Raw genomic sequence first — 19,765 nt, forward strand, 5'->3', positions numbered from 1 at the left:
GGCGGGGCCATTATGAGCACTGCTGGGATGGGAGATGTCTGCCAGCAGGTAATAAGGATGGGGAGAAGTATCCATAGGACTGTGGAGCGTGGGAAGGGGGCTGCAGCCCACAGAGCCCTGTGGAGAGGAGCGCTGCTGCTGCCCTGTGATGTTGCAAGGAGCTGAGCCTTTCTGGGGCTCAGGCTGGCTTTGTGGGCATCTCCTCCTTAAATAAAGCTGCAGAGAGGACAAGAAGCAGGCAAAGGCCCTGCTGGGGCCTCCAGGAATGGGGACTGAGCAGTGCTGTCAGCTTCACTCCTTACAAGTGTGGGAAGAAGGGTGTGAAACCAGCTTTCCAGCTGGCACCACTGGCCACGACCTTCCTGTGTTCCCCAGTGCTGGGCATACTGGCATGGACAGTGTCCAACCAAAGCCACCGACAGAGCTCTTCCACTCAGAAACAAGGAGAACATTTCTGCAGCCAGCCCCAAAATGCCCCAGGGTGGCATCTAGCCATGTCAGCACAGCCTAGGAAGGAGATTAAGGGAACTGAGGGCCAAAGCCCAGTGCTGAGTCGGGTTGCGCAAGCACTGCCTCCAGGCGAGGCATCCGGATCCCCACTGGTTGTGAAATGTGCCCTGGGGAGGGGAGCAGTGCCTCTGTCCCCAGCCCTTATCTTTGCCACCGCCTCCTCCAGGGCTGTGCTTGTGGAAAACAAAGCTGAGGATGGCTGGGGCTCATTGTTTAATTACCGGCTGCTGGTAATGCTGACTGAGCCCCTGGGGACTCCAAGGTTGGAGAAGAGGAGAAAGTGCAGAGATACTGGAAAATTACTGTTTAATTCTTCAGCGTTACGTCTGACTATACGGCATGGGGTAGATGAGGAGCAGGAAGGCAGTGATGACAAACAGTCCACCCTGTCAGCAGGAGCCATTAGCACAGCACTGGGAGCAGAGAAACCTCTGCTGATGCCACCAGCACCTCCTGGACACACAGGGCCAGCTCCAGCCCCAGTGAGAGTTCAGTGTCCAGCTGGATGTGGGTCCATGGGCCAGCGCTGCCCATCAGTACACCTGCTGGGTGTCACAGCCGAGGAACTCTATCCGCAGGGCGATGTGGTTGTGCCAGTGGCGGGGGTGTATCCTCACATAGCGGGCAAAGAGCGGCGGCTCCAGGCTGTTCTGCACTGTGGTGGTGTGATCTCTGTTTGCCCTGAAAATCTGGAAAGGAGAGAGGAGTCTGTGGGGTGCTGGCTGCTTTGCTGAGCTCTGGTGCAGAGAGCCCTTGGCTGGAGGGCACAACCAACAAAGACCAGAGTATCTTGGGAACTCTTTAGAACTGCTGTGGGCATGTTTGCTGCTCCAGAGCTGCTGCGGTTCTGCCTACCTTCTCCTTGCCATCATGCAGGACCGGGCTCCAGTGGACACCATCCTGGCTGCTGGAGACAGCAAACTCCTTCACAAACATGTGAGTGAAGACAGCCTTGGCACCTTGGGTTATGATTGCAGTCACCTTCTTAGTTGCTTCAAAGTCCACTTGCAACCACTCATTAGGGCTGTTGCTCTGAGGAAGGACACATTGCCTTTACCCTTCTGCATCACCACCAGCAGCAGTGAGAAAAACAACTCCCAGCAGCTGAAGCCAAGCTGACCCTGCATGCCACCCTGGGCTTCACCCACCCCATCAGGGCTAGAGCTGCTGGGGGCAACCTGTCTGCATCTGGAATGTGTGGCTGAACTACTACTAAAGGTACCCTGGCCAGGAGAGGAGCAAGCACCCAGCCTGCCTGTTTCATGCCCCAGCTGCCTGCTGGGGGTCTCCTTGCTGGGCTACCTCTGGTCTCCATGCATTGGTCCTTCCCTGCAGGTTCAGGCGGGCCTGGGAGGGTGACCAGCTGGAGAAGATGTTGGAGCTGTAGGATGACGCAGAGATGCGCTGGTCAGGGATCCCTTTGTTCTCCATTCCTAGGGGCATGGAGCAGCCTGGAAGAGAGAAGCAACTTGTCAGAAGGGATAACAGACACCCATCATGGAGGTGCCTCCTGGCTGCACACTCGTCCCTCTGCCCTCCATGCACTTTCCTGCTCACAGCATCTCCTGTGCTTTGTAGCACCATCGCTGTGCTGCTCAGTGTATTTGTCTGTCTGCCAGGGCAAACTCATTTCAAGGGGAATGATGACTGGAGACACACTGGACACACACGAACTGGTGTGCATGTTCATCTGCCTGCTGTGTGGTGCCAGCACAGAGCTGCTGCCTGTAAGGATCTGCCTTGCTTTGTGCAAAGCTAAAAAGAGGGTCCCAGAGCAAAAAGCCAATAGCACAGCTCTCTGCTTGTTTCCTGCTCCCCAAGCTGAGGCAGCACCTCCCCAGCTATCAGCTCAGCTGCTGCCCAAAGTTTCCTGTGCTTCAGGACAAAGTGGTGAGGGTCCCATGCCTGAGGGGACCTGAAACATGGGGAGTCTCAAATCTGAGTACTCAGCACCCTGCTGGATCAGCCCCCAGCTCTGGTTCTGGGTGTCCCAGGTGGGACTTACTGTTCAGATCACAGCCGATGAGCTCCATGCGCAGCGTGGTGCGGATGCTGTAGTGAGTGGGGTTGATGCGGATGTAACGGGCTACGATCGGAGGGTTGAAGCGATTTTCTTTCACCGAGGTTGCATCCACGTTTGCAAAAAACAACTGCAGGGAAGAGGAGCTGTTGTGTCAGTGGAAAGAGCTAGACAGGACAAAGATTAGCATGGACAAGATCGTTTCAGTCTGGCGCTTCTGTATCTTATCACTATCCTTACAAGAGAACAACAACTCAGGGAATATTTTAAAGTGTGACTCAGACCAAGGAAATGTGAATGGGGGAAATCAGGGCAAACCACTGAGAAATGGAGGGGGAGAAACTCGGGGTCTGTGCAAATGAACTCTCTATATATTCACCAAGTTGTTGTGTTTTGTTTTGTTTTTTAAATCAGTCCTGGTACTGATCCTCCTCACCATCTGTGTGCTGGTGGCGTTGCCCTTGTATTTCTTCCACCTTTGACCGTCGAGGCTGTAGAAGACAACAAACTGAGAGACATAGAGACTGGAGAACCTTTGTCGAGCTCCTTGGGTCTTTATGCCATGAATGATCTTGAGGTGTAAAAGGTCCACCTGGGAATGAAATGCAGGGGTCAGTCTCTGATGGCTGTGTGTGTGGGTTCTTTTGCAGGGTGCGCAAGACAGTGTGTGCCCTGGCACTGTCCCCAGCAGTACCCATGGCCACAGGACCCCTCTCACCTGGATCCAGGGGTTGCCTTCACCGGTGCTCCACGCGTTGATGGAGCCAGAGTTGTGCAACCTGGCCAGCTTAGGGGCCCAGGGCCCTGCAAGGAGAGAGCAAAGGGATGAGGAGCAGGAAGTGCTGCCCACCTGCAGGATGAGCCCTGAGCATCGCCTGTCTCCTGAGGGATCAGCAGCTTCAAGCAGGGTGACATAGACACGGTGCAAAGGGGAGGCACCTTCAGGTCCCAGGTGGGACCCTGATGTGGGCATGGATGGAGAGGACTTGCTCAAGTCCAGCTTTGACCACACTTGAGCTGTGTGTGCTGAATCAAACCCAGCCCCAACAACCACCCCAAACTCACCTTCTTGCCCTGATGCTGTGATCTGGGAGTCTGCAATGTAGCCTGAGGCCATGCCCAGGGCGTTCTGGCAATCTGCAAGCAAACAAGGAGAAAAGTGGAGATGGCTGGTTGATAGAGGCCATAGCAAAGGTCCCATCATCAGTCTTTAGCCATACTAGTGCTGCTCTCCCATCCCTGAGCCCATGACCTCCTGTCCCCATGTCTCTGTCTCTCAACAATGCTGACAAGTGGCTCTTCCTTACACCTGTGCCTCATCCTTTGGCCTTTTTGTTGCTAGGCAGCATCTTTTAAAAACAAATATCACGTTGCTAAAGGGAAACCTGCCTGACACTCCTGTCTCTCTTCTGCACTGCTGAGCACAGGGCTGTTTGCCTCTTATAATAGCTCTTATTATTAGCAACTTGTCACATCTTGGCATCACTGCTGCATGGCAAATGCTTCTGGGGAGAAAACACGCATTTTGAAATCTTAAGCAGATTTTTAAGTTATGGAAATGTTTTCTGGCTGACATTTACTGCTCCTTTAGGAAGAGGAGAGGGGCTGTCACAGTGTGATAAAGCATCAGCCTTGCTAACTGCTTCCCCCTGCACTATTTACAGAGAGGGAGAAACGTGTTGTTCTGGAGGCAATGGAGCCGGAGGTTTCCTGTGCACTTGGCAGTTGTTCTCAGGGATGTTTCTATCAGAGCGACCTGCCATCGGGCAGCATTGCTCTCTGTGCCTCAGTTTACCTCTTGGCACGTGCTCTGGGAGAAAATATTTGCAGCTGAATAAAGCACTAAGAAGTCTCCAACCTTCACCCCAAACACACCTCTGCCAGGGATGTGTTATGGTTGGCAAGGACTGAAGTCAAAGTATGAACTGAATGAGAACACAGGGGATGCTGCTTGGACAACCCATGGGGACAGGGAGGTCAAAGCGTGCTGCTCTGGGCACAAAGGGGACACTCACCCTGGTTGTACACGAGGAAGAGGGCACTCATCCCAGCCTGCAGGTGCTCCCCCACTCTGCACTCCACCCGCCAGATCCCAGCGTGTGAGGGCTGCATCTCCACCGTCCCAAAGACACCTGGCCAGGAATGGAGAGCAGAGCAGAGGGGATTAACCAGCCATAGCACAGTGCAATGGTGCCAAATGTTGTACAGACACAGAGTCTGACTCTTTCAGTCCCGTTCCCCATCCTCTCTGTCCCCCGGCACTTCTTAACAGGCACAGACATGAAGCTATGCAATTGGGCTGTGCACGTCATCCAGGCTGCATCTCACCAGGATAAAGGTTGTAGACTCCCATGCGATACTCCTGGCTCGTCCTGATGCTGAACATCTGCCCATGAAAGTGGACAGAATGGATATCTTCAGTGCTGCCCATGTTCAGGAGGTGCCAGCGGATCCGCTGCTGCTGAGCCATCACCAGTCCAGGCAGAGTGTCACCCACGTAGCCGTTGATGGCTGGGGAAGGCAGAGGTCAGGAGTGGCCTGGACCCCTCGAGCCTTCCTACCCCAACGTGTTGTGGGATGGAAAGGGTAGGGGCCGGGTCCTCACCATGAAAGGAATGGTTTCTCCTAAAGTCAGGGTTGTCCAGCTGGATGCGGCACGGCGGGCGGCAGTTCCTCCTCATGTTCTCTGCGAAGTACCAGCTCCTGGTCTCATCAAAGATGGTGAAGAGCAGAGAGAACTCCTGCACGGCCAGCTGCCGCTTGAAAGCGGAGCTCAGCACCCCACGGCGGCAGATGATCAGTGGCCCGATGAGGCCTGAGTGCAAATCCTTCTCCTGCAAGACAACTTTGTGTTGGAGTAGGATGTGATGCTGCTGACCACCCAATCTGACCTACTACTCGAGTTAGTGGTTTGCAACCCTGCCTGTGGCAGAGAGGTTGATCCTTGAGGTGTCTTTCAACCCCAGACATTCTATGATTCTACGCTTCTACATCTGTCTGAAGGTGATGGTCCTGTCCACATCCCTAACCTGGTTTCTGACCCATACACAGGACACGGCGTGAACAGTGCCATTTTCCACAGCACATTCAAGGCAAGCAGTATCCCAAGTGTCCGATGCAATGTCCAACTTTGCTCCACTTGCACTGGATCCCAGGGATGAAATTAAACTAGATTGTGAGCTTATGGGGCTCCAGAATGCAAATTCCTACAAGTTTCACTGAAAAGGCACAACTAAGGGGAGGGGGTAGAGAGGAGGAGAGGGAAGGGAAGAGAAAAGGAGGGGAGTAGCAGTGTATGTTCATCACTGTATTAGTCAGCTGTGAATCTACACAGCCAGCAGCTGCTCAAAGCACAGCACCATAGGAAAAGCCTTGACCCCACAGACAGAGCCCAGACATGTTGCCCACAGTTCTCCACTCACCAGGTCCACGTTGGAGAGGTAAGCCCAGGCCTTGCAGTCGAACTCCTGCGTGGTGGGTGCCATCTGGGGCAGCACCTTCCAGGAGTACTCGCGCAGCTCACCGGGCTGCACCGCTTCACCTCCCTGCAGCTCCTCATAGCCTTGCAGTGAGGAGTGGAAGGAGAAGGGCCGCGAGGCCAGGTTCTTGAACTTGACCTGCACCGGATGGGAGGGGAAGCAAAAGCTCGTTACCCTTTTTACAATCCCTTTTACCTTAAAGCATTCTGCTGCTCAGTGAGCAGAGTCAACCAAGGGGAGAGATCAGAGTTTATAGGAAGAACTCACCATGATGGTATCTTCAACTTCTGCCCTGATGTACGGCCCGAGGATGCCCAAGTGTTCATCCAGCTCTCCCCGCATCACCGGCTGAGTGAAGGAACCATCCAGGTACTCTCGGAAAATCACCTTGCGGTACTGCCGGAAAGGTTTCCTCCTGCCACTCGTGGGGTCCCTGCAGGAGTGACTGGAGTTAAACAGTTGAGGTGACACTGTCCCCACTGCACAGCCACGTGCACCTATGCTGAGCTATCTGGCAGTGAGGGGAGCAGATCTGCTCTACTGACAGAGCCAAGCACATCCCTGAGCCATTTGCAAGGATGCTCAGGGACTCTGGAGGTATCAAACTCCTTATTGGGGATGCAGTGCTGGGAGCATCCTTCCCCTAGGCTACCTGAGTGGGTCACATAGTAAGAGGTCTGAGCTCCTGGCAATCCCAAGCTGCTGACTACGTGTGGAGCCATGCCATGCTGTGCTAGGGGAACACATAAGAGCCAGCAACACTTACGTGGCTTTTAGGAAGTGCTGGGGTCTCTGGTTCCCATATTCCCATATCACCTCCATTGCCGCAATGAAGTATTGTCGTATCTGCCCCTGGAAGGAGCGTGGGTCATGCTCATTTTCCCCATAGATGTCAAAATCCTGCTGTGTTTCACTATAGTCATCGTAGTCCGTGATGTTAGATTCTGACATCAAGAGGCTGGAGAAGGTCTTGTTGTTCAGGCTGTCCCCGTGTTCTGCTGCATGGCTCCTCTTCCCCACCGTGTTGCCACTTTCCCCATCCTCCTCAGGCCCTTCCACTTTCCCAGTTTCTCCAGGGACATCTTTCCTGCCAAGCACCTGCTGTCCATCTAAACTGGCCTGCACGTGTTTGTCTGGTTTCTCAATAATGCTGTGGTTGAATGAAGGGCTGCTCAGAGGCAGGGAAGTATTCTCCATAGGAGCCACTTTTCTGGGCATTTCATCAGGGTTTTGCCCAGAGGTGCTCTCAGACACGGAGTCCTTTGTGGCGTTGGCTTCCAGATGCTGGGGACTGAACCAGGTCCTCTCCTGATCTGGCTGCTCCACAGCATTTGTCTCCTCCTCCAGCTGACTTCTCCCCTGTCCCCGCTTGCCCCACAGAGCCCCCCAGGCAGCCCCTCCACCTGGCTGCATGGCAGCCAAAGCTGGGCTCTGCAAGCCCACAGCATGCCCTGCTGCCCCTGGTGAGACTGGGTCCCAGTTTGAAGCCACATCTGTATCATTGTTACCATCTTGCAGTGATGAGCTGCTGCCTGCCATCACTGCCCCACTCTCTGGTGCTGCCTGTGTGGGGAGCAAGCTGCTTCGCTGGTCCTGCTCTGCTCCATTACCCACAGAGAGGGACTCCCTGCTGCCAGAAGTGGGGCTGGGAAGACCCAGACCATGCTCCAAGCCTCTGCTCTGCAGGGACCTGGCTCGTCGGGGTCTCCAGCCAGGGATACCCATGCTCAGTGCATTTGGGGACTGCCTTGTGTCATTGACCACAAGGTTTGATCCAGAAAGGACAAGGCTATCTGTCTCTGGCAACTCCTTAGTGGCTGAAGCATCCTGAAACACTGCCTCCAGGATTAACTCATCCCTTTCTTCTGTTGTTAAGTATCTGGAAGGCTCAAGGTCATTGCTGTGTGCAAAGGTGCCTTCGGCAAGCCCTTTGGCTTCTTCCGTGCTGCTGTTTGCAGGCAAGGAGTTCTTCATATCTGTGAGGATTTGTTCTTGTACAGCTCGTAGATCTGAGAAAGAAACATTTTCCCCTCCCAAAGATTCATTAAAACCTTGTGAAACCACTTGGTGAGGTCTTTTATTCAGTCTGGCATCTAACTCATTGGAGGAGCGATTGCTTTCTGCACTGTGGCTCTGAGAAGTCCTGATGTCCTCTGTCCTGATTGAGCTGTCTGGTGTGAAGGAGGAGTTAGGGTCACTGCCTAACGTTGGTCCTATATTGCTTGCCTTCCTTGATTCATGGAGATGTAAGGGTGCTACATCAGCACCCTCTGAAGATGTGACTTGAAGTCCCAAACTGCGCTCCAGGTCATCCTGTTGAAATGAGCTCCCGGTGCCTTGAAGAGGGCCTTTGCCAGCAGCAAAAACAGTTGAGTTCAACAGATCATTTGTGTGAGCCGTTGGTTTTTGAGTCTCTGTTTCCAGCATCTGTAATGTACCACCAGACTGGACCACTGCTGCTTTTACTGGCTCCTGCACCTCTAAGACGTTTGTCATCTTCTTTTCCTCCATAGCATCTTCTGGAGCTGGCCGACTTTGGTGCAAACCTTCTCTTGAGCTCACAGTGCCATGGACCTCTCCACTGATGTGTTTTCCAGATGGGAGAGCACCAGCACCTTGGTCCTTCCTGATGGTTTTTGACAGTTCTTCTTCATCTGCCAGGAAGGACTCGTATGACACTAGGTCATAGTCTGGCAGAGAGGAGGTGGAAATATCATCTGGATGTGGGCTCCCTGGGAATGCTGACGTGCCATTGGAAGAAGGTCCAGAATTGGTGCCATTGTGTAGGAGGGCCCCATGGCTGGGTTCTGTCAAGCACAATGCTGGCTTCCTTGTCTCGTTTTTGGAAGAGGTGACGTTGTTGGGCTGCTCTCTCACACATGGCCTGAGCTGGCTCTTTCTCTTAGAGAAGCCCCTGGGTTGGAGCTCAAAGGCATCCTCTACGTAATCCTCATACTCTTCCTCATCAGGACTTCCCTCAAGCTGGCACTGAGAGACAGTGAACTTGGCGTGCATCCCTCGGTCTCTGAAATCAGGATTCATGCACCCCAGTGTCCAAATGCCTGTCTCAGGGGAAGACAAGAGGAAACCATCAATCCCCACAGTAGGGAATCAGAGGAGAATCAGATAGATTATTAGATAGAATCATAAAGGTTGGAAAACACCACTACAGTCATCTAGTCCAACCATCAGCCCACCACAACCCATCCCTTGACAGCGTGACCCACATTTTCAGGTCACTTCTAGGTCATGCTAGTGATCTCACAGTCCCCAGGGGATCTTAGAGCCATCAGGACTGCAAATGACGTCAGAAATGAACAAGCGCCATCAGCGGGGCTGGTGTTTTTTGCCACCAGGCCTGATGAGAAGTGATGCACTGAGAACCCACAGCATCCCCGGGATGATCACAGCACAGCCGTCACCGTAATCCGCCCCCGAAGACACGATGGTGCCCTGCAGATACACTTTACCCCCAGACAGTCGTCACGTCTCTCCCATTCAAGGAGAAAGCAATGAGAAGGCTGTGCTTTGCTCACATCCCCGCCGAGCACTGTGCAGTAACGCAGCTCTGACGCTGGAGAGAGCTGCCATCTGCTGCTGGCCTTAGACCGGCAGCGCTCGGAGGGTTGCAGTGTTTGGCTGTGACTTTTAGACTGGCGCAGCGCTCGTGAGCTGCGTGCAGCCGCACGGCAAAGCCTGCTTCCGCTATTGGTAAGGAAACGGTTAACGGCACCGCTTTGCAAATGCCAAGGGGAAAAGAAATAGCTGAGCAGGGGGAAATGATCAAACCCCAGAGTAATCAAACTCCCAAATCCTTCCTTGGAACTTCTCTGCAGCCGGAGCGCCTGTTCTTGCACAGCGGTGTGGGTAAATGAGATGCCATGAGCAGCACCAGAGGTGTGTGCTCACTGCCTTTCACTTTTGCTGCTCCAGCAGCTGTGCATCCCTCTGCTTTCAGGGCTGCCAAAACGTGGTCAGGTCCCAGCACCCAGCAGGGCCCCGGCTGGAAGTGCTCCCTCCACCCTGCTGGGAAGGTTTATGGAATAGCCCACGTTACTCACCTGGCTTTTCCACACTCATGAAGACGGTTTCTCCAGAAAATGGGAAAAGGGTGAGCATGTCCTCAAAGACCATGTTGCGCTTGAATGTGTTTCCAGAGAAGAAGACTGAGAGGAAATCTGTCTGGGCCCCAACGCTCAGCACGTACCAGTACACGACTTCATGCAGACAGAGATGCAGTTGCAGGTTGTCGAAGACAAAGCCATTAATAGCTGGAAGAGAGCACGGGGTGAGAGGTTCATCAGGACCTGGGGCTGCCGTGCAGCTGCCCCTTCCCTGGGGCAGGGAGCAGCTGGGGTCTCCCTGCTTTGCACTCACTGTGCATCACGTTAGAGGCATAAAACTGGGGGTCCTGTTTATCCACGTGGGCTGCATCGGTGCAGAACCGCCTGATGTTCTCCTCCAGGTACCAACTGCGGTTCTCATCGAAGACAGAAAACAGCACCAGCCTCATATCGTCCGACATTATCTGGGAGCAGAGAGGGAAGGGGATGCTGCTGGTCCATCCAGATCAGCCCCAGAGTGCGGTCTGTCCAGATCAGCCTCTTGGTCTGGGTGCATGGGGAGCAGTTCACTGCTTTTCACTAAGGTAGGATCCGGGATTGGAAAGAAGGAGGGACTGAGGATGGCAGAGGGTTGCAACTGATGTTAGGGTTGAAGACAACAGGACAGTTACATTTGGTTTTACCCAAGTATTTACCCCCCCACCCCCCAGTGTTATTTCAGCATGTTAAAGTGACAAAGCACCACCTTTCTAAGGGAATGGGATGCTCTCTCTGCCACACCTGGAGGGAGGGCCCACCTGATTTCCTCTCTGATCCATGGATTTCTTGGAGCAGATCAGGAGAGGCCCAATCAGGCCTGAGGCCGTGTCTTGCACTGGGTTGATGGAGCTGTAGTAGAAGCGGGTGAGGCAGCGAGGATCCGCCTGCGTTGGCCCATCTTCTGTTGTGATGCTCCACCTGTAGGTGAAGGACTGACCAGGGGCAATGGGAATGTCCTTCACGTCCTTGTCTGCCAACACACAGCCAAGGGCAGATCTGTTAGCTCTGGGCTGCTCCTCCAGGGGTCATCCCACTTCATAAAATTGCTCAGAAAGGTTTCTAGATGGTACAAGTTGCATAGAAAACTTCTCAAACCCAGGACCAACCCAGGACTGAGTCGCATAAGGATGGAGAGCCATGTGCCTGACTTTGAAAGCCCTTGAGACTCTCAGAAACAGGAAAGTTTGTCCGGTCTCTAAGCTGTCCAGGGGAGGTTGAAGACGAAGGTATTGAACTGGGTCTGGAGGTCTCAAGCAGTTGGACGGAAAGGTTAGTTGGGCAGCTTGTCTTAACATGTACTGCAGAAAGCTCTCCTGGCCCAGGAAAATGGCACTGGCCAACTGATGTTCTGAATTCCCATGGCCTGCCTACAGCCTTACCTTGTGAGGGCTTCATGGCATGGTATGGGTTTACGCTGGTGAGGCCGTGAGGGTAGATGTTGTATGGTCGGCTGGCTAGATTCCTGAACACAACCTGAAACAAAGACAGCCACTTGGGGATGATGGGCTCTGTCTGGATGCTGTGAGCCCTGTGTAGGGGTGAAGCTCTGAACCCCGGTGCACTGGGATTGGTATCTGCCAGCACCTCAAAGGAGCCTGTGCAGGTCCACAAAGCGGGAGGCAGGGTTGAAGAAATGACTGCTTCTCTACCAACCTGCTCTGTCCATCTTTCCAGGAGGTACCCACTTATTGCAAGTTTTGGTAGGGCATGAAAATGTCAGGTTTATAAAAGGCAGGTTACTATCTTTAGTCTAACTTTCCATATGAGACAGAAGGGCTCTGTCAATCCAGGAGGCCCCAGAGGACCAGGGCACAGCATGCATAGCAGGCAACAGCCTCAAAGCACTCCCCACTTCCCTGGGTGAAGCCCTTCATTTACTTCCCTAAATAACTCTATCCGGGCTTTGCCAAAGGTGTTACCTTCACCTTCATGCCCACAAACACACAGGGAAACTCTGGGGCAGGGAGCAGCAATGCAAAGCTCCTGGAAAGCTCCCAGTAGCAAATAAGAGCTGTTAGGAAGAAGAACACCCTTTCCAATCTCTGCATGGAAAGCAATTTCTCTTACCTTAAACTGATCTCCAACCTCCCCCTTTAGGACAGGCCCCAGAATTCCCTGGCCTGCTTGGGATGACACCTTGCGCTTCTTGAAGGTTGCATCCTCGTACTCCACAAACACCACTTTCTTGTACTTCGAACCAATCCGCTGTGGGCCAGCCTCCAGGAACAGTCTGCTGGTGTTTCTGCAGGCAAGAAAGAGCAAATGGCCACATGCAGGATGCTGCCAGAACCACAGCAAGACCTTCCAAGGATCAGCTGCCCAGGGCTGTGCTGGTGTATGGAGTGGGACACCCATCCCAGTCTTTACACACATGGCTGGGGAATAACATTTGCATTGCAAGTGGTACTCATTGGCGCTGCAGGATCCCCAGGGCTGGTGCATCACCTCTTCTTTCTGAGAATTTTTCTTAATATCCAACCTAAGCCTTCCCTGACACAACGTAAGGCCATCGCCTTTTGTCCTGTCTTGTTCTGCCTTGTCCCTACAGGACACCCCACTGCATCAAAGGAGTGTCCAGTGCTTCTTCTATGGAGAAAGCCTCAGCTAGGCTTCAAATGGGCCCATGTTCAAGGAGTGAAAACAAACTCCTGGGGAGAAGGGGAGGAGCAGCCCCATGGCCACAGGAGTTCTCTCTCACCTATCCAGAGATGGCGGCTTCACGGGAGCATAGTCCCAGTCCACCTCCTCAGCTGCAATGTAGTGGATCCACATCACAGGGTCCTTCTTGGCGAAAGAGCGCACCTGGATGACATGATAACCTTCTTCGTCTTCTTCTTCAGGTTCATCCATGTACTCTGGCTCGTCTGAGGGCTGCCCCATCTTCTGTTGGAGCTCTGGGCACTCTTCCACCTTCACAACAGCCTCCATGCCAGCTGTGTGGGAAGGGTCATGTTGACTTACCTACATAGGTAAGTCCAAGGCCCTGCTGGGAGATGGCCTCTCCTCTGCTATCACCATCAAATGTACCATCACATGGTCAGCCCATGTCTGGTTAGGGTTAGGGACCTGGTTAGGGACCAGGTTGCACCTCAATAGAACATGGCTGAACAGGAATGGCCTTGGAGATACAGCACTGCACAAAGCCCAGCCAAGTCCCTTGAACTTCTTTTCCCCTGAGCCCCGAGGGTACCTTGCTGATGGGATGGCATTTGGCAGAATATCCGAAACAAGCCAGCTGTTCCTGGAATGATCTGGGCCGTGAGATACGTGGCAGGGGAGATCTCGAGGCTGCTGAGACGGTGGTCCCTCACCAGGAATGTGTGGCCTTCGAAGAAGATGGAGTGGACTTCTGGCCCAGTGCCCAAGGCAATCACATGCCAATGGATCTGCTTCTTGAGGCACAGAGTGAGACCTGCCAGGGGGAAGGACAGTGCTCAGAAGTCATCTCTGTGTGTCTAACCCTAGCCCTAACCCTAGCCCTAACCACATGCTCTTTGTGTCAAGGATGCAGAGCCTGATTCTGAGAAGCATGGAGCTGGGAAATGGGATATATTTGTCTGATCGTAGTGCTGGCAATGCTGATGCTCCAACAGGACAGCTGGGATGAGGCTCCAGCATGTCTTCAGCAGGAGTTAAATACCCCAGAAAGGGCAGAGGGAGGTCACTAGGGTTGTTGGGAGGCTGGAGAAAATCCCTTCCTCTGAGAGATTCAAAGAGCTCAGCGTGCTTAGGAAGTGAGAGAAAAGATGGCTTGTAAAAGGATTCTCCTGGGGAGAATCGTGCCACCTTCCCCCTTTGTCTCCAGCACAGCAGTGCTCACCAGGCAGTGAACTGTTGATGTAACCATTGATGGTGTGCAGCTCTGTCCTGTTGCGGGCTGGGGAGTTGGGTTTTGAGTACCAGCTTTTCCCTGTGGAGAGAGGAGGATGTAGTCAGCTCTTGCTTGAGGGTATTTCAAAGAAAAATGCAACCTTCCCACCATGGTGAGACAGTCTGAAAGCCAAAATCCAGGCGGGTGTAGTGCTTGACGGAAGTTCATAGCAGGCGTGGCCATGGTTTTGCATGAGAGTGGCAGTGAGCACTGCACACAACAGGGAATTGCTCCTTCAGCCCATGTGAAAGGAATAACTGGTGGGTGAAAATGTGGAGCACAGAGGAAGATGTAGAAGCTCAATGTAGGAGTCAAATGGCTGTACCTACATCATGGCCAAAGCCTACACCCCAGAGCAGGCTGAATGCAGGTGACACCAATGTACTCAGCTCACTTAGCTTAGTTACCTTCATCAAACACCGCAAAGAGCATCACGAGGACTTGCTGCATGTTCTGCGCCCCATCTCTCACCAGGGTCCCTGCAACAGGACATGAGATGGGTCTCTTTACAAGTCAACAAGTACCATGCCCATCTCCCATGGGAAGTCGCTTTCTGCCCTCCAAGAACTGTTAAATGAAGACCAGGCGGTCCCCCAAGCCCTGTGGTTGTGCAGTAGCTTCCCCCAGCAGGCTCTGAAAGGTCACTCTGCCTTGCCTTCCCCTCACTGGCTCTCACATCACTTAGTCACCTGGAAGAGCCCATTTCATCCATCCCCTTCATCATCCCCATTGTCTGCACTGCTTGTCTAGACATTGCTCAGTCAGTGGAGGAATTGCTCGTGGCGAGTCATTGGGCTGCAGACAGCACATGGGTGCTGACTCACACCCAACAGGTGCTTCATTCCTCTCTGGTGACTACAGAGGGGTCTGGACAACTACCTATGGGAGACTGCTCAGCCACAGAGGGCCAGTCCTACACCAAGTTCACTTTCTGACGCCCCTGAGAGCGTTAACAGTCGAGATGTCATCTCCGTGTTCATCAAGAGGAAGAGGACAGGCACAGGTAGTGTGACTGAAGCAGTGCCCCAGGTGTTCTGCCTCTCCCCTTGCTGATAAAACTTCCCTTTAGGTCTTCCAACTAAATCCTGTTTGGCAAAGTGCCTTGGCTGGCAATAAATGTTCATAGCTTGCTGAAGATCTGAAGGAAAGACAAACATTTATGCTTCCACAGAAAATCGCCTTGTGAATAAATGAGGTTCAGATACAGGGCAAGATTTCATCTGTCATCTGAAATCTCACAAGGGAAAGAAGTAACCAGGTTCTCTCCAGCAAGGAAATCCAAAGGTGTTTGTCCACCACATCAGTAAGGGACTCTTTGGGGCAAGGGCCGAACCCCCAAAGTGCTGCTGCTGACCACAGCTCACTGACCCACTGCCACACAGCCTCTGAAAGGCATCTTTGGTTTTTGTGCCTCTCAATTCAGGACTGTGCCTGGCCTATCCCCATCCCGTGCTGCCCTTACCAGGCCGGCACACGAGCAGGGCTCCGATCAGACCGGAGTTGGTGTCCTTCACACTGTTGACGTTGGAGGAGTAGGAGTGGGTCAGGCACTGGGAGTCACCATCCGTGGGGCCTTGGTTCTGCTGGATTTCCCAGATGTAGGTGTGCGTCTTCCCTGGATCCACACTGTCACCCTCCTGTTCTGGCTGGCTGGTCTCATCCTCATACCCTGCGCCTGCAGCCAGAAGAACAGTCTGATTTCTCCAAAGCAAAATCCCCAGCACAAAGAGCCTACAGAAGTGCTTCTTCCCCACCTCAAGCCCTCAGTTAGCTCAACTGCTGCAGGCAATGGCCGGTGTCAGGGCAGTGAGCAGGACTGTGCTCGTAGGGGCATACATCTCCACCTGCCCCAGTGCTGGAGGATGCATGATCTTACTGGTCCTAAGCATCCAATCTTAGGTTTGACCAACATACTACCTCTCTAATCAATACAGGTCTGCTCTGGGCTGAGCATGGTCTTGCTACTCCCTCACTCTGTGCCAGTCTGTTCTCTCAGAGTAGGTGGGCGGCTGTGTCATAGAATCATAGCACAGCTTGAGCTGCAAGTCCCATGCTGGGGAGGGATGTGTCCCCACCTGGGAGGCAGGTACAGAGCAGGAGGTGCAGCTATAGCCCCACTCACCCTCTGATGCCTTCCAGTAGGACACCCCGACAGCATGGAGGTTGTAGGGGCGGGATGCCAGGTTCTTAAAGGTGATGACCACTGTGTCATAGACTTCTGCACGGATGGTGGGTCCCAGGAGTCCTGCAGGGGAAAAATAATGGGGTCAAGCAGCAGGGCTGGCATAACCACCCATGGGCCCTGAGGTCCTGTTGTTGGATGAGGAGCTGATGGCCTTCACCAGCATCCACCATGAGTCTGGCCACTAGGCTCACCACACCGTAGGTGTTTCTTACCCATCCACGCCGGTTTGGGTTTGGGCTGTGTGAAGGATGCATCAAGGTACTCCACAAACACTGCCTTCCTGTACCTCGGGAGGGCACCGGGAAGAGTGGGCTGTGGTTCCTGGGGCTCTGACACACTGCAGGAGGAAGGAAAAGCTGAGTGTATGGACCAGCTGCAGCCATCCTTTCCCTCCCTTTCCCGCCTGGGATTGCTCACTGTCGCATCTTTTCTGTTTGCTGACAACCACAGGTGTGTTTGGAAAGGATTTTCTCAGCTCACGGATGCCGACGTGGCAGTGATTAATGTCGTAGCATTCATCACAGGGGAAGAAGACACGGTGGTGCATGGCACAGTGCCATACAGGGCTGCTCTGCCTTGTACATCCCCAACACCTGTATGTGTGCTCCATCACACATCCCCTTGGCCTTCCTCCTCAGCTCCCTGCAGAAAAACTGCAGGGCAACGTTCCCACATGCCTTTCTTTTCTGCCCAAAGTGGCATTTCCAGCCAGACCTCGAGAAAACACTCCTTGGAACAGGAGGGTGAAGGATGCCTGAGTGTACTTCACACCCCACTTATCTCCGCTGGCCACTTTTGATCTGTAAGCAGCTTAGCAAATTCATTTTCCAGAAGGAGTCCAGCATGTTGATCAGGATAACAAAGCCGCTCCTCTCTCCGGGGATTTCAGAGGCTGCTTATCAGCCCCAGCCCCAGCACCGAGCCCATTTCCAGTAAGCAGACAGACTGCCTCCAGCCCCGCTTTGTTTGGAGCAAAGACCAGGTGGTGTTCACTTCCCACTGAAGAAACTGCAAGGTCTGAGCCCAGGCAGCAGTTCCCTGCCTGACTATTCCTCAAGGGGAAGAGGAAGGAGCCAGAATGACTCAGAAACCGAGGACAGTGAAATGCATTCGCCCCCACACTGCTGTCGGGAGACCCTTCCTTGCCCACCCTGGGGCTGGATCCTCAATCTGTATCTCACAGAAAGCCCAGCATGGAGCTCTCTCTGAGATCTGGGGCTCCAGAGCCCAGCACGGGGTCCAATACAGGGTGACAGAACCACTGCAGGGAGCGAAGGGGCCATTCTCAGTGCGGGGACGTGTGGTTGGAGTGCTTTGGCAGCTTCCTACACTCCAGTCCCCACTGACTTCCTACCCAGGGCGGCCGAGGAGCAGAGAGGTTCCTGGCTCGGCCGAGCGGCATTGTTAGCAGCACTATCTCTGGGAGCCAGCAGACAGACAAAGGCAACACCCCGTGCTGCCGGAGCACTCAGACAGGTCGGTGCTACGTGGCCGTCAGCGCAGAGCCGGAGCCGAGACCCCCATGGCCATTCCACTTGTGCTTGGAAGGAAGAGGAGAAATGGAACTCATTGGGAAGGTGAAAACAGCTCAGCCCGGTGGGTCACAGCAACACCAGATGCGCTCCTGGAGGTGCATCCTCCTAGGGATGCTATGAAGCGCTGATCCCATGAGGGAGAAGCAGTGGAGAAAGAGATATGTGTGCCCTTTCTCTGCACTTTGGGCATTTTCCTGTGTCCATCTCCATCTCTCATTGGTGGGGAAAGACTCGTGCCTGGGAGCAGCTTCTGGCTGTACAGGGCTGTTGGTGGGGCAGAGCCCTCTGCCACCCATAGGTTTGGCTTCTCATCAGCTCCAAGCACTCATCCCACCAGTATCACACAAGCAAACAGAGCACACACCAGCTTGAGCCCCCACAGCACCTCCAAAGGGTACAGGTGGACTCACAGTGGTGCATCTCTTAGCCCTGCTCTCCACCCCAGGCTCAGAGAGCACGTGCAGTGAGAGGACACACAGCTTTCTGTCTCCAAATACCACCATCTCAATGCCCAAACAACACAACAGCCACTTCTTCCCACTGCAAAGCACTTAGACAAAGCCACCATACCTTCCTCCCTCCTTTCGCTGCATACCAACACCTTTTCATGCCCAAACACTCGAAATTCTATTCATTCCCTAAAGGGAAAACCTCAGCCCCAGCAATGCAGTGCAGGCAGAGATTAAGAGCTAGAAGCTGGGAACAGGCACAGCACAGAGCCTTCATGCTGTGAGCTGCAGCGTGGAAACACCGCTCCCAGAGCAGAGGGGAAAGAAGTTCCACCTCTGCTTCTGTCTCTCCAAAGCAGTTGAGATACAGAGCAAGGGAAGGAGAAAGTGCAGCTGGAAAGGCAGCTCCCAGCTCCCAACACATCACAAGCGCAAGGTGTTAAAGCAAAGCAGGGCAGCTCTATGTTTTCCCTGCAGCTTTATCCTGTCCCAGGTGGAATAAAGGGATGGCACCTAGGGATTTCCTACCTGCCCCATGTATAGCCACCCAGACCCAGCACCACGTTGGCCAGTAGCCCTATGCGGAATGGCAACAGAAAGAGCTTTACCCCAGGGGTGCCTGCAGTGTGGAGAGCAGCTCGCTGTGCACGTAGTCCCAGGCGGTCTCCACGGCCCCAATGTAGTACCTCCTGACCTCACTGATGCCCTCCCCGAGCAGGGAGAGGAGCACGAGGCAGCGCAGGGCTCCCAGCAGCATCGTGTGGTGCGGAGAGCCGAGTGTTGAAATGCTCATCCAACAGCTGGAATCTGCCGGGGAAGGTGATCCCGAGGCGGCACCCGCAGCGCTCCGTCAGCGTGCTGGAGCTGTTCCCAAAGGCATCAGGGGGAGAATCACAGCGCGGGTTAACGGAGCGTGTGAGCGCGGCCTCTCCCTCTCTTCCTCCAGGGTGGCAATGACAGGAGGAGAGGAAAAAACAAAGGGAAAGGGAGGGCAAACACGGCGCGGAGCTCGGCCTCAGGACCCAGCTGGCTCCACGTCCTGGCCCGCAGCCGGCAGCGAGGTGAGGAAAGGGAGGGTTGCAGAGGAAGGGAGATTTAGGTGCGGTCTCTGCCTGGTTTCACCTTCTTTCTTACCGCACGAGGCAGAGAGGAAAGTGGGTTTGGGGCTGTGGGCTGTGTGTGCCCAGTTGAGGATGGGGGAACACATCCCTGCTGCCACTGCTGGGACCTCCACTATCCCAGCCCCATCCCATTCCCCACAGGGCTAGGGGCAGCTCCCCATCCTCATCCTCAGTACAGGGCCATTCCTCAATGGGGACATCCCCTCTCATCCCACCCACTCCGTAAGGCAGCTCCAAGGGAAAAAACCATCCCCAAACAACATTTTGGGACAAAACAAGCAGGGTGCCACAGGTGGGTGCTTTGCAGCTGACCCCACAGCCACATCCTTGAGCGGGGCTGTGGTTTTCCATGACAAACTCTTCTCATCCTTCCGCCACCCCAGTCACTGCTCACCCCTGCTCACGTACCCACAACTTGGAGTGAGTGGGATCCCTGCTCACACAGGGGAGCTGTCCCACTGCTCAGAACAAGGAACTATAAGGGATATCACC

The 19,765-nt window shown here is 53.9% G+C and overlaps 1 protein-coding gene across 3 annotated transcripts; it reads right to left on the reverse strand.

The window, feature by feature from the left end:
- Positions 1-801: 801 nt before the first annotated feature.
- On the reverse strand, positions 802-19,079 carry F8 (coagulation factor VIII). 3 transcript variants are annotated; one of them, XM_072335756.1, is made up of 26 exons: positions 18,761-19,079; positions 16,381-16,505; positions 16,106-16,228; positions 15,446-15,658; positions 14,391-14,462; positions 13,933-14,022; positions 13,303-13,524; positions 12,811-13,045; positions 12,180-12,354; positions 11,487-11,585; positions 10,871-11,077; positions 10,387-10,537; positions 10,071-10,280; positions 6,776-9,071; positions 6,277-6,442; positions 5,953-6,147; positions 5,136-5,364; positions 4,859-5,041; positions 4,546-4,662; positions 3,596-3,667; positions 3,249-3,334; positions 2,967-3,122; positions 2,516-2,660; positions 1,813-1,961; positions 1,366-1,542; positions 802-1,199 (listed from the first exon to the last, which is right to left on the reverse strand). In XM_072335756.1, the coding sequence occupies exons 1-26, from the start codon at positions 18,943-18,945 to the stop codon at positions 1,044-1,046; spliced, it is 6,234 nt and encodes a 2,077-aa protein (XP_072191857.1). In that variant the 5' UTR covers positions 18,946-19,079; the 3' UTR covers positions 802-1,043. The 3 variants fall into 3 exon arrangements, with proteins under 3 accessions (XP_072191857.1, XP_072191858.1, XP_072191859.1); XM_072335757.1 differs by having other exon boundaries at positions 984-1,199; positions 6,277-6,454; XM_072335758.1 differs by lacking the exons at positions 10,071-10,280; positions 10,387-10,537; positions 10,871-11,077; ... (8 more) ...; positions 16,381-16,505; positions 18,761-19,079 and having other exon boundaries at positions 984-1,199; positions 6,277-6,430; positions 6,776-7,254.
- Positions 19,080-19,765: the final 686 nt, after the last annotated feature.

This window comes from Excalfactoria chinensis, chromosome 4, assembly GCF_039878825.1.
Source record: "Excalfactoria chinensis isolate bCotChi1 chromosome 4, bCotChi1.hap2, whole genome shotgun sequence".
In the NCBI taxonomy this organism is placed as follows: domain Eukaryota; kingdom Metazoa; phylum Chordata; class Aves; order Galliformes; family Phasianidae; genus Excalfactoria; species Excalfactoria chinensis.

Bases quoted from the DNA above. Each gene is read 5' to 3' on its own strand.
- F8 (XM_072335757.1), bottom strand. From the start codon at position 18,945: ATGAGCATTTCAACACTCGGCTCTCCGCACCACACGATGCTGCTGGGA. The intron at 5,365-5,952 runs GTGAGTGGAGAA...GTTGTCTTGCAG, and splicing joins ACCTCTCCAACGTGGACCTG to GAGAAGGATTTGCACTCAGG. The intron at 1,962-2,515 runs GTAAGTCCCACC...TCTCTCTTCCAG, and splicing joins CATCGGCTGTGATCTGAACA to GCTGCTCCATGCCCCTAGGA.